We start from the raw sequence: 14,200 nt of genomic DNA on the forward strand, positions 1-14,200 counted from the left end.
TCAAGTGATTCTCATGCCTCACCCTCCCGAGTAGCTGAAACTACAGGCGTGCGCCACCACGCCCAGCTAATTTTTAGTATTTTTAGTCGAGATGGGGTTTCACCATGTTGGCCAGGCTGGTTTCAAACTCCTGACTTCAAGTGATCCATCCGCCTTGGCCTCCCAAAAGTGCTAGGATTACAGGTGTGAGTCAATGTACCTGGCTGGTATCTTATAATAGATTAATTCTGTGTCTGATAGTGAATTGTTGGGATGATTATGTTTAATCCTTTTTTTAGGACTTTAAGAAGTAAATTTAGTAAAATTGCTTGTTTGAATATACTCTTCCAGATTAGTGATTTGTCAGCTGAAGTTTTAAGACCAAACTTATTTGTGTTTATATGTGTATGTTATATGTATGTATATGATATTCCAAAAATTTCTAATATTGTAAGGCATACTATAGTTAATCTCATTGTCTGTTAGTATCATACTTTATACTTTTACCTATGGATTTTTATATTAATTTTGTACCTTCTTTCTTTCTTAACTGGCCTTTCTTGGCGGGGGGTGGTGGAGTTAATTCATATTGTGCCTTCAGTGGTTTCCAATATTTTGATTAGGAGTTGGGATACAGCTACGTGGAACTGAATGCAAGTGACACCCGGAGTAAGAGCAGTTTGAAGGCAATTGTTGCTGAGTCACTGAACAATACCAGCATCAAAGGCTTTTATTCAAGTATGTGGCTTTTTGAACTGCTGTTGTTGTTATATAAGAAAAATATGTTCATTTCAATGTTCAGTAACCAGCGTTGAACACAGGTTGTGTGCCAAGCACCCTACTAAATTCTGGGGCTAACAAGAGAATAAGAAAGCCCTCACTCTTATGGGGCAGTACTTACCCTTTCGTAGGTCTTAGAGGTTTCTGAGAATGTGATAAAAATGTGTACATGCACATATTTATGCGTTTTTCATATGATTTTAGAGGATTCGCAGGTGAATCCTGTAAAGAGAGAAAGGAAATAAAAAACCGTGTGTAATACAGTGTGACTTATTACCTCATTACCTTATTAACCTCACTCTGTATGTATGTAATAAGGTATGTAATACAGAGTGAGGTAATAAGGCCAGCAGATGAAGAAGTAATTATGCTTGGGGCATTGAGTAAAGGGGTGATAATTGTTTTGAAAGACCTCAAAGAATGAGAAAGAAAACCATTTGGAGGTGGAAGAGGTCATTGCAGGCAAAGGTAGTAGAAGAGAAGACAGTATGCAAATGCCCACTGTGTTTCAGGTTGTAGCTGGTGGTCCTCTATGGCCAGAGTTCATGGAAAATAAGATGCTCAAGTTAAGGACCGCACAGTGCCTATTTAGAGTCTATGATGTGTTGTTTTGTCACCTGAATTCTTGGTGCCTTCACATTGTTCAAAATAATTTGCTCAGGAAATGTGACTCTTAGACATGGCTGGTGGGAGGGTAGATTGGTACAACTCTGGAGAGAGTCCGGCAATATTTCTCAAATTACACATACCCTCTAGCCCAGAAATTCCAATTGCTGGAATTCAGCTATTATTTTACTTCCATATGTGCAAAGTGGCATATATATGCCATATAGATAAGGATAGTCATTTAGTATGACATAATAGAAAAAAGCTTGGAAGCATCCTATATATTTCATTAATGGTGATTAAGTAAAGTGTGATACAAGTGTAGAATGGAGTATTGCCTTAAAAAATGAAGTGTTCTGTATCTATAAGATAAAGAATGGATCACCGAAATACATAAAATGACAAAACTGGCTGGGCATGTTGGCTCACGCCTGTAATCCCAGCACTTTGGGAGGCCGAGGCAGACGGATCACCTGAGGTTGGGAGTTTGAGACCAGCCTGGTCAACACGGTGAAACCCCGTCTCTACTAAAAATACAAAAATTAGCCAGGTGTGGTGTCGTGCGCCTGTAATCTCAACTACTCGGGAGGCTGAGGCAAAAGAATCGCTCGAACCCAGGAGGCGGAGGTTGCAGTGAGCCAATATTGCGCCACTGCCCTCCAGCTTGGGCAACAAGTGAAACTCCGTCTCAAAAAAAAAAAAAAAAAAAAAAAATTCAAAACTCAGTTGTATATTTTTATGCACGTATGTGTAGAATATCTCTTAAAGGACATATAGGAGACTGTTGTTTGCCTCTTGGAAGGGAATTGGGGTCTGCAGGGGAAGGGGGGGTGGCAGGGAGAGTTTCTCTTCTCTGCATATTCTTTCTTTTTTTCTTTTACAACACTCTGTAGTCCAGTGCTGCATATTCTTGTAGCTTTTGAAGTTTAATATCTGTTACGTAATTTTCTACAGAGCAGCAGTTTTTGAGCAATTGTTATTTTGTTTTTGTCTCATCCCATTGCTCCTCAACCTGGGTCAGATGGAGCAGCCTCTTCAGTAAGCACGAAACATGCTCTCATCATGGATGAAGTAGATGGCATGGCAGGCAATGAGGATAGGGGAGGAATTCAGGTAATTCAAGTGCTGTATTTTTGCAGTTTCACTGTTGATAATTTAGATTTTTAAAACATTGTCGTTCTCTCATACTTAGGGCAGTTAAGGCATGTTGCTGAGGAGATTTTTAGAACCTAAAATACCTTGTGTGGTATTTGTCATTTTTAAAATAATTATTTTTGTGCTGCAAACTTGCCTTTCAGGAATTAATTGGCCTGATAAAACATACTAAAATTCCCATTATTTGTATGTGCAATGATAGAAATCATCCCAAGATTCGCTCTCTGGTTCATTATTGTTTTGATCTTCGTTTTCAAAGACCTCGGGTTGAACAGATTAAGGTATGATGATTGAAATTTTTTTTCCATCACGCTAGCCTATTTATTTAAGGGTCAGTTTTTAAAAGTACCTGATAAATATTTTTAAAATACCTGATTATATGAGTTAAAAGAAAAATCATTGAGGACTCCTCCCTTGTCAATTTCAGGGTGCTATGATGTCTATTGCATTTAAAGAAGGTTTAAAGATTCCCCCTCCAGCTATGAATGAAATAATTTTGGGAGCCAATCAAGATATCAGACAGGTAAATTAAATATATATCATGTAACAGTTGTTGATTATTTTTAACTAATGCTTTCAACCTTGTAGGGATGGGGAGCAACAGGATTTTCCTATCTTGACGTTGTCTTATTTGTGATTCTTTTAGGTTTTACATAATCTGAGTATGTGGTGTGCACAAAGTAAAGCATTAACCTATGACCAGGCCAAAGCTGATTCTCACAGAGCCAAAAAGGATATCAAAATGGTAAAATAAATTTCCATGTCTCAGTTACCTTCCTAAGCCAAAACACTTCTTGTTCTGTAGGTAGCTTGATGGGAGTAGTTATTATAGTTCCTTGATATGCCTGTGGAATCCAGGGATATATAGTAGGAAGTATAGACAGCTGCTAAAAGTGTTTCTAATTCAAATGAATTTTTTCTCAAAGATTGTCAATGTCTATTATAAATTTTGAGAAAGGGATAAATTTTAAATTATACTCATGCTTCAACAATTATAAAATGGCTTTTCCAGAGTTCCTTATGTTTGGCTTTCGTGTTTGGAATGGTTTTGCACTGTTCAGAATAATCCATGTCAAATGGTTTAGTTCAATGACCTCTCTGAAACTAGAGGTATGTATCAGTTACCTCTGTGTTGTATTTTACCTAGTTGCTAATCAGAATTTATAGTTAGAGCAATGATTAAGCAGGTTCTAAAAAAGTTAATACACTTTCTTATTTATTTAAATTTTCAAAATTTTTGGTAGAGACAGGGTCTCGCTATGTTTCCCTGACTGGTCTTGAATTCCTGGCCTCAAGTGATCCTCCTGCTGTGGCCCCCAAGGTGCCGGGATTATAGGTGTGAGCCACCACGTCTGGTCTATACGCTTTATTTTTTAGAGCAGTTTAGGCTTAGGAGTTTGAAACCAGCCTGGCCAACATGGTGATCCATGTCTGGCCTATGGATTCAAAATTGAGTGGAAGGTACAAAGAATTCTCACATACTTCGTGTCCCCCCTCACACGCACAGCCTCTCCCACTGCCAACATCCCCCACCACAGTGGTATATCTGTTACAATCGATGAACCTACAGTGATACCTCATTATCACCCAGAGTCTGTAGCTTACATTAGCATTCCCTCTTGGTGTTGTACATTGTATGGTTTTGACACATGACATGTATTCACCATTGTAGTATCATACAGAATAGTTTCACTGTCCTGAAAATCCTCTGTGCTCTACCTGTTCATTCTTCCTTTCCTCTCTTCTCCCTACAACCCCTGGCAACACTGATCCTTTTACTGTGTCCATAGTTTTGCCTTTTCCAGAATGTGGTATAGTTGGAATCATGTAGTATGTGGACTTTTCCAGTTGGCTTCTTTCACTTAGTAATGACATATAAGGTTCTTCCATAACTTTTGTGTTTTTTTTTTTTTTTTGAGTCAGAGTCTCGCTTTGTCACCCAGGCTGGAGTACAGTGGCGTGATCTTGGCTCACTGTAGCCTCTGCCTCCCGGGTTCATGTGATTCTCTTGCCTCAGGCTCCTGAGTAGCTGGGGTTACAGGCACCTGCCACCACACCTGGCCAATTTTTTCTTTTTAGTAGAGATGAGGTTTTACTATGTTGGCCAGGCTGGTCTTGAACGCCTGACCTCAAGTGATCCGCCCACCTCAGCCACCCAAAGTGCTTGGATTACAGGGGTGAGCCACCATGCCCTGCCCCCTCCATGTCTTTTCATGGCTTGATAGCTCACTTCTTTTTATTGTTGAATATTATTACATTGTGTGAATGTACAACGGTTAAATTGTTTATTCACCTACTAAAAGGACATCTTGGTTGCTTCCAACTTTTGGTAATTACAAATAAAACTGCTTATAAACATCCTGTGCAGATTTTTGTGTGAGCATAGTTTTTAATTCATTTGGGTGAATACCAAGAAGCGTGGTTGCTGGATCCTATGGTAAGAGTATGTTTAATTTTGTAAGAAACTACAAAACGGTACAGTTTTGCATTCCCAGCAGCAATGAATGTAATTCCTCTTGTTCCATATTCTCGTTAGCATTTGGTGATGTTAATGTTTTGAATTTTGGCCATTCTAGTAGCTGTGTCCTTCTCTTTTTTCAGGGCCCATTTGATGTTGCCCGAAAAGTGTTTGCAGCTGGAGAGGAGACTGCTCACATGTCACTTGTGGACAAGTCAGATCTGTTTTTTCATGATTATTCAATAGCACCCCTCTTTGTCCAGGAAAATTACATACATGTGAAGCCTGTAGCAGCAGGGTGAGTGTCCAGAGCTGGGGAGAGGCGTGCTTAGTATCCTCCCAGCACTGTGAAGGCTAAATACCCGTGAAGGAGGGACCTGGGGTGTGGAGAGTGGGATAATCCAGACTGGTTCTTTCCTGCAGGGGTGACATGAAAAAACACTTGATGCTTTTAAGCAGAGCAGCAGACAGCATATGCGATGGTGACTTAGTGGACAGCCAGATCCGGAGTAAGCAAAACTGGAGTCTTCTGCCTACGCAGGTGAGCAGAGGGCTCTCCCTAACGTGCAGGCTCTGCTTTTACTAAGAGAACTAAATAGCTTTTAGCTGCTGCACTTATTTTATTTTATTTTGTTTACTTTATTTTTGAGATCGAGTCTCGCTCTGTTGCCCAGGCTGGAGTGCAGTGGTATGATCTCGGCTCACCTCCCGAGTTCAGGTAGCCTCTGCCTCCCGGGTTCAAGAGATTCTCCTGCCTCAGCCTCCTGAGTAGCTGGGACTACAGGTGCCCACCACCATACCCAGCTAATCCTGTAGTTATTTTAAATACCAGATAAATGTTATGGCTCTTGTGGCAAAAATACAGTCTGTTAACAGATTATAATACTCTGTGGTAACTATTGTCTGTTTCCTAATCTGGCCTTATTTTTCTTTTTTCTTTCTTTCTTTCTTTTTTTTTTTTTTTTTTGAGACAGAGTCTTGCTCTGTTGCCCAGGCTAGAGTGCAGTGGCGTGATCTTGGCTTACTGCAAGCCCCGCCTCCTGGTTTCACGCCATTCTCCTGCCTCAGATTCCTGAGTAGCTGGGACTACAGGTGCCCGCCACCATGCCCAGCTAATTTTTTGTATTTTTGGTAGCGACAGGGTTTCACTGTGTTTGCCGAGATCAGCTCGGTCGGGGAGACCCTAACCCAGTGACACTAGAGGAATTAAAGACACACACAGAAATACAGAGGTGTGAAGTGGGAAATCAGGGGTCTCACAGCCTTCAGAGCTGAGAGCCTTGAACAGAGATTTACCCATGTGTTTATTAACAGCAAGCCAGTCATTAGCATTGTTTCTATAGATATTAAATTAACTAAAAGTATGCCTTATGGGAAACGAAGGGATGGGCCGAATTAAAGGAATAGGTTGGGCTAGTTAACTGCAGCAGGAGCATGTTCTTAAGGCACAGATCGCTCATGCTATTGTTTGTGGTTTAAGAACGCATTTAAGCGGTTTTCTGCCCTAGGCGGGCCAGGTGTTCCTTGCCCTCATTCCGGTAAACCCACAACCTTCCAGTGTGGGCATTATGGCCATCATGAACATGTCACAGTGCTGCAGAGATTTTGTTTATGGCCAGTTTTGGGGCCAGTTTATGGCCAGATTTTGGGGGGCCTGTTCCCAACAGTGTTAGCCAGGATGGTCTCGATCTCCTGACCTCGTGTTCCGCCTGCCTTGGCCTCCCGAAGTGCTGGGATTACAGGCATGAGCCACTGCACCCGGCCCAATCTGGCCTTATTTTTCTGTATTTCAAAAATTTTTTAATGTAAATGGACACATAGAAATAGGAATGTTAGATTTGGGTTGTAAGATGTGAATCAAAAGTTTCATTTGCTGTGTTTTACCTTAAGAATCCTTGTTTTTTTTAATTTTTGGTCATTCTTGGCTCTCCCAGGTGGTCACTGAGTAGCGGCTCCTAGAAGCAGTGCAGCTAGGGCAGGCCAGCAGCCATGTCTCTGATGCATTCATTCGGATTTTCTTCCTTGCTAAAAAGGCAGTTTTATATTGGGTACTGTATTTAGGTTGAGATCTTTAACTCAAAACAGAATTTGATAGACATTTGTAATTAAGAGAGTTATTCATTCTTTTTGACTTTTGTATAGTTATACAGGATTATTGGCCTGAGTAATAAAATAAGTAAGACACTTCCAGAAGGCCTAATGCTTCTCTTGATTCTACCCACACATTGCTTGAAAACAAGAAACAAAATTTCATTCTGGAGATACACAATTTTTTTTTTTTTTTTTGAGACAAGGTCTCACTGTGTCAGGCAGGCTGGAATGCAATGGTGTGATCACGGCTCACTGCAGCCTTGACCTTCTAGGCTCAAGTGATCCTTCCGCCTCAGCCCTGCAAGTAGCTGGGACCATAGGTGTGCGCCATCATGCCAGCTAATTTTTGTATTCTTTGTAGAGGTGGGGTTTCACCATGTTGGCCAGGCTGGTCTTGAACTCCTGGGTGCAAGCTGTCTGCCCGTCCCCCAGAGTGCTGGGTTACTGGCATGAGCCACTGCACCTGGCCCAGAATCTTTTCTTTTACATTTTATGTGTTTGTTTTGTTTACTTAATAATTGTACCTTAAAGGCATAATGTTTTAACACAAGAAAAGCTTAATGTACAAAAATACTTCCTAAAGTGTTCTGATAACAAAAAGTTGGAGAAAATCTCCATGTCTAGAAGTAGGAGAATGATTATGATGAATCCTCTTGAAGAAGTATTTATAGCCTTTAAAACTATTTGCAAAGATTATTTAATATGAAAAAGTGCTTGTGAGGGAATTATTAGAATAAAGCAGTATACAAAATTTATGTAGACTATAATTCCAGCCTTTAAGAAAGTGAAAACCCTGGACATAGAAGACATCTAAGGATACATTTTTAAAAAACTTTTCTCAAGTGCCAGTTTAATTGACTCTAATCATTAGTCTTTCTATGCTTTAATCTACCTATGTTGTCAGTCATTTATGTTAAAGACCATCATATCCCTCTTAAGTAATTATTTGCTGTGACGTCGGCATTGGTGAGGTAACTGGTATGTTGAGATTAGTTGCTTGAGGAGGCTGAGTTGGCGAGATGATCTCCCTGAGGGCCATAACATGTTGGATCAAGGTGTGTACCGCAATCTGTTGTTTTCTCTGGGAGGAGTTTACCGTACCAACAGATCAGAGTTAGAGAAAGGGTCTGACTGCCCTCTAGGTAGGTATTTGGGAGAGTGTTGCTTTATCTTCCATAGACTGTTTGGAAGCCAATGACTGTTAAGGAAGTAACTTCGTACTGAACATAAATTCTGGACTGCAATTGATTTTTTTTCAGGCCATTTATGCCAGTGTTCTTCCTGGAGAGTTGATGAGGGGGTACATGACCCAGTTTCCCACCTTCCCAAGCTGGCTGGGGAAGCACTCGTCCACAGGCAAACACGATCGTATCGTTCAGGACCTGGCCTTGCATATGAGTCTCAGGTAGGTGGGGTTACTCTGTTTCAGGTATTTTATTGATTTGGTGTATTTGGCTTTTATCCAGTAACGAACATGTGAGTCAAAATATTTGTGTTTTAGTTTTTATTTTATTGGTAACTAGATGAATGATTGAATGATCCTGGATAAGTTCCTTATATTTTATGGGCCTGAGTTTTATCATCTGTAATCAGTATAACACTTGTTTTGCCACTTAAAATGATACTTTGGACAATAAAATGGTAGATGTCATAATTTAAAATTTTAGACTGCGTAAGTCTGAGGTGGCACTGTTATTGTTATTATGCCTATTAGTGGGAATAGCTTCCCAGCTTCAGAATAATTAATAGGAAAATAATTGAACTGTTTAAAGAAACGAACTATGTTTTACCAATTTACTCTAGTAGTAAACTGACCTAGTCATTTGGGATAGGAAATAACAGTTTAGCACGTAACAGGAGGAGGCTGCTCAGATCATTGAAAATGAATGTGCTTGGAAAAGTTTAAGGAAGTTCAAAAATACTTGCATTTGGTACAATTTTGTTTGAACTTTAGAAATTTGGAAAATGTGCATACACATAAACATTAAGTACACTTTATGGATTCTTCTTTTTATTCTTTTTTAAGACAGGGTCACACTGTCACCCAGGCTGGAATGCAGTGATGCGATCTCTGCTCATTGCATCCTCCGCCTCCGGGTTCAAGTGATTCTCCCACCTCAGCCTCCTGAGTAGCTGGGATTACAGGTGCACGCCACCATGTCTGGCTAATTTTTGTATTTTTTGGTAGATACGGGGTTTCATCGTGTTGCCCAAGCTGGTCTCAAACTCCTGACCTCAAGTAATCTGCCTGCCTTGGCCTCCCAAAGTGTTGAGATTACAGGCGTGAGCCACCATGCCTGGCCTATGGATTCATTTTTCTTTTCTTTCTTTCTTTCTTTTTTTTTTTTTTTTTTGAGACAGAGTGTCACTCTGTTGCCCAGGCTGGAGTGCAGTGGTGTGATCTTGGCTCACTGCAAGCTCCACCTCTGAGGTTCACGCAATTCTGCCTCAGCCTCCTGAGTAGCTGGTACTAAGGTGCATGCCACCACACCTGGCTAATTTTTGTATTTTTTAGTAGAGACAGGGTTTCACCATATTGGTCAGGCTGGTCTTGAACTCCTGACCTCAGGTGATCCACCCTCCTTGGCCTCTGAAAGTGCTGGGATTACAGGTGTGAGCCACACGCCCGGCCCCTGGATTCATTTTTAACCATGAACTACTTGAGTGATCTTAATTTGCCTTCTGGTCCCTGGAAGGAATATTAATATTTGATCCCCCATTCCACTTTTAAGTTTTGGTTAGAGCTGACCTGAGCTAGTTCCTTTTTTCTGTTCCTATAAAATTCTACTTTATTATCTTGTTCTCTTTCTAACCTATGGCATGAGTCTTTTGTGCTACCCATGTATTAGTTTTCTGTTGCTGTTGTAAGAAATTACAACACACATAATGGCTTAAAACAACACACATTTATCAAGATCTTAGAAGGCATCAACCCTCAGTCCCAATCTTGAGCTGGGAAGATTTTCCTGGATTATCTGTGCAGTAATCACAAGGGTCTTCATAAAGGGAGTCAGTAGTGTCAGGTCAGAAAGGCCTGAGGATGCTGTGCCAGGCCTTGAGAAGAGACAGGGACCATCAGCCAAGACATGCAGGTGGCCTCCGGAAGCTGGAAAGTCTGCTTTCCCCATGGCTCTTCTCATTGGCCAGGCTGCGGCTGCCTCTCGCTGTTTTCCTGCTCCTTACCTGGCGTTTTTAAAGGTCATGGGTCGCTCTGCCCTGGGGCAGCCCTCTCAGATGCTCCCGCTAGACTCCATGTAGATTTTGAGCCCTGGACTTCCGGGTATGTCTGTCCCCTTCCCTCATCAGACTAAACATTTTTGGGGGGTAGGAACTGAGGCTTCCTCATCTAGTAGTTGGGTCATATATAGGCCATTATCATCAGCAAGGACATTTATAGTGAATTCACAATTTTTAAAGTAAATTAAGACCTCCCTACTTTTTAACCCTGCTCAAGTCACTGAACTTTTGTAGGTCCGTTTCTCTTCTTTTAAAAATGGAAGAGTGATCTTATTATTGGTTCGTAACCTTTTTGGGGGTCATAGATGCTTTTGAGAATCTGAATGCTTTGATTTTTATTCCCCCGACAATGCACAGATCCACAAAGAAAAGACTAATAGGGGAATTAGATTCCTGAGGTTAAGAACCCTTGGTTTAGGTACACTAAATGGCACCTTTGACTTTTCTGTGAGTCTACTAGAAGATGATGATATTGTAAAACATTGTAAGGAGAACAGTTTTGGAAATGGTTTCATGATTTTAGGGGGTGCTGTGGCTTAGGGACTCACTACTTCCTTTAAGTACTAGCGTGCTTAATTATGGAAGACAATCTAGAGGAAATGGATGAAATTAAAATAGGAGAGTTTTAAAAACTCTTTGTCTAGCTAATAGTTGCGAGGGTGAGTCTAGATTTCTGATCAGGAGAAAAGCTGTGGCTTCTTATGGTTCACACATTCAGTTCCTTGAAGGCAGGAGCAGGACCCATAGACAATTGGTAAAGAATCATTTCTTTTTGCTTCTGATGCTGGTTCTGATAACAACAGCTTTTGAGGTTTTATGTATACAGGCTGGGTGTGGTGGCTCACGTCTGTAATCCCAGCGCTTTGGGAGGCCAAGGTGGGTGGATCACCTGTCAGGAGTTTGAGACCAGCCTGGGCAAGATGGTGAAACCCTATCTCTACTAAAAATACAAAAAAAAATTAGCTAGGTGTGGTGGTGGGTGCCTGTAATCCCAGCTACTCGGGAGGCTAAGGCAGGAGAACCTCCTGAACCCGGGAGGCGGAGGTTGCAGTGAGCCGAGATTGCGCCACTGCACACCAGCCTGGGCAACAAGAGCGAGACTTCATCTCTAAATAAGTAAATAAATAAATAATGTATACATATAATTGCCTGGTTTGAAGATAGAGGCAGCTGGGTTGGAAAGATTTAGGATGGTGGCATTTGAAATATTATTTTGTTCGGTTGCTTTCTGTCTTTAAAAAGTGACAACATTTAAGAGAGAAAGAGTCATTTTATGGTAACATTCGAGTTCTCAGCAGACCAGAGACTGTTTCCCTAAACCTTCCTCTGGGCATTGTGGATCACTTTTTGATTTTGTGGGAACACTCTCTGCAATTTTCTTAGATTTGGGGAAGAGCCGGCTCTAGAACTGACGATTTCAGAGTAACAGTATTAGGAAATGTGAGGGAAGCATTCATATATGATTTTGTATGTTATAATCAGGGACCAAAAGGTGTTACACACATTCACACACTTGAGATAGGGAATTTCGTTGCCTTATACTGATGCTTTTAATATTTTGGAACTTGGAACGAGTCATATTTATGAACACAAAGAAACATTCTGTTGCCTGGGCCTTAAGAGTAGGGTGGAAGTAGAATCCACATTTGTTTTTCAGTCACTGATGTAGGTTAAGTAGAAAGTTTCCTTTGGACACATTGATGTGTACGCATTACCCTCATGCTGTGGTGCTGGGCTTTCCAAACTACACCAGCTGGCTGTCAAATAGTAGGCATTCCATTCTGCATTATTGAAATTGGATTGAACTCTGCCTGATTAACTCAGTGCTGATACGCACAGTATGACTTGAGTTGATACTTTGCCGTTGACTATGTCTCTTTTGTTGTGGTTTCAGAACTTACTCCAGCAAAAGGACTGTAAACGTGGATTATCTGTCACATCTAAGGGATGCACTTGTACAGCCCTTGACCTCACAAGGAGTAGACGGAGTACAGGATGTTGTTGCACTTATGGACACATATTATTTGATGAAAGAAGACTTTGAGAATATCATGGAAATCAGCAGCTGGGGTGGCAAACCTAGTCCCTTTTCAAAGCTGGATCCCAAGGTAAATCCTGTCACTCACTGGTTCTCCGTCACTTTCTAATACCAGGTTTGTGCTGACAATACTTCAGAGGTGTTTTAGATGCTTTAAGATTTACTTCTTTTTCCCCTCAAATGCTTGTTGCTTCTTATGGCCTATATTTTCCAAAGATACTATTTGAATGCAGTATTAAGAGTAGACTTCTGGGCTTGAATTTACAATTTGTATTTTTATCTTTGCTTTATGCTCAGTGGAAAAGCAAGAAGTGAAATTTGAGGAGCAAATATAAATATATTCTTTATAAAGGGTGAGAGGATGAGCCTAGGGAATTAAAAGTTGAGCTGTGAGCTCTGGTGGAAATGGATTGTAAAAATGTGTTTATTGGCCGAGGATTTGTATAAATTTTCTTTTTCTTAGTCTACCTAATCTGTGGATTCAGTATTTATTCCAGTTGGATAATCTTCTCTGTAATAATGTATCCCCGCTTTTCTTATCATGAGCACAAAAAAACTAAAGTGATACATCATGAATATGTAACATCTAGTACCCAACTCTTGCACCTATGTAATGAATGCGTTTTAGAAGACATATTCTCTGTAGTTTGCCCTCTCCAGAATTTTGACCCGACTTTATGGTTATCAGTAAATTCTCACAGCAGACATCCATTGTTAGAATTCATAGACTAATTCAGGAATTATGTTTAGAAGCTTGAAGGTAAGACTTTTAAGTTACTTAGTATTTTGAAGTAACTACTATTATTATGGAAAAGGTATTTTGTGTTTTGTGGAAATTTAAGGCCAACTTATATCTTATGATGAGCGCCCCAAACTTTTTTTTTTTTTTTTTGAGACAGTCTAGCTCTGTTGCCCAGGCTGAAGGGCAGTGGTGCGATCTCGGCTCACTGCAACCTCTGCCTCCCGGGTTCAAGCGATTCTCATGCCTCAGCCTCCCAAGTAGCTGGGATTACAGGTGCGCTCCATCACACCTGGCTCAGTTTTGTATTTTTAGTAGAGACGGGGTTTCCCCATGTTGGCCAGGCTGGTCTCGAACTCCTGGCCTCATGTGATCTGCCTGCTTTGGCCTCCCAAAGTGCTGGAATTACAGGCATGAGCCACCACACCCAGGTGAGCCCCTTTTTGATGTACTGATTCACTGACTAACTTTGCTTACTACTTTGTAGAAATGTGGAGAATGCTGAATAGGTAAACATGATGACTTGAAGTGACCTTTTGTTTGTTTGCCTATTAACAGAATCTCACTCTGTTACCCAGCCTGGAGTGCAGTGGCGCAATCTCAGCTCACTGCAACCTCCACCCTCCTGGGTTCAAGATTCTCATGGAGAGGCGTAAGCCACTGTGCCCCGCCTTCAATCTTTTTTGTCATGGGCTCTATTAAGAATGTTATGAAAAATATGGAACTTATCCATAGAAAAATGCACATACTTAGATTTACATGTATACACATAAATACTTTGCAAACAGTTGCAAGGGGCTCCCAGGTTCTCTTTAGGCTTACAGAGTTTAATAGAATTGTTCGGGACTTAGATTTTTAAAAACTCTGTCTATTCCTTTCACATAGGTGAAAGCAGCCTTCACAAGAGCTTACAATAAGGAAGCCCACCTTACTCCATATTCACTTCAAGCTATAAAGGCATCTAGACATAGCACAAGCCCAACCCTGGATTCGGAATACAACGAAGAATTAAATGAAGATGACTCTCAATCTGATGAGAAAGACCAAGATGCTATAGAAACTGACGCCATGATCAAGGTAGTATTTTAAGCTACAGACAGGAGAACCTCAGAATGGA

General features: G+C 40.8%; 1 protein-coding gene across 4 annotated transcripts in view; it reads left to right on the forward strand.

Moving 5' to 3' along the window:
* The window catches only part of RFC1 (replication factor C subunit 1), an 84,828-nt gene that overhangs the window by 68,269 nt on the left and 2,359 nt on the right, over positions 1-14,200 (forward strand). For all 4 annotated transcript variants that reach the window (XR_004027208.1, XM_003258588.3, XM_030800830.1 and 1 more), the window contains exons 15-24: positions 603-717; positions 2,387-2,478; positions 2,664-2,801; positions 2,948-3,043; positions 3,167-3,265; positions 5,122-5,276; positions 5,402-5,519; positions 8,329-8,474; positions 12,201-12,414; positions 13,969-14,160. Coding sequence is in view for 3 of the 4 variants with exons in the window: in XM_003258588.3 (XP_003258636.2) it covers positions 603-717; positions 2,387-2,478; positions 2,664-2,801; positions 2,948-3,043; positions 3,167-3,265; positions 5,122-5,276; positions 5,402-5,519; positions 8,329-8,474; positions 12,201-12,414; positions 13,969-14,160 (1,365 nt within the window). In the remaining variant the exon portion in view is untranslated. The remainder of the gene's footprint in view (positions 1-602; positions 718-2,386; positions 2,479-2,663; positions 2,802-2,947; positions 3,044-3,166; positions 3,266-5,121; positions 5,277-5,401; positions 5,520-8,328; positions 8,475-12,200; positions 12,415-13,968; positions 14,161-14,200) is intronic.

Source organism: Nomascus leucogenys, chromosome 20 (genome assembly GCF_006542625.1).
Source record: "Nomascus leucogenys isolate Asia chromosome 20, Asia_NLE_v1, whole genome shotgun sequence".
Taxonomy (NCBI): domain Eukaryota; kingdom Metazoa; phylum Chordata; class Mammalia; order Primates; family Hylobatidae; genus Nomascus; species Nomascus leucogenys.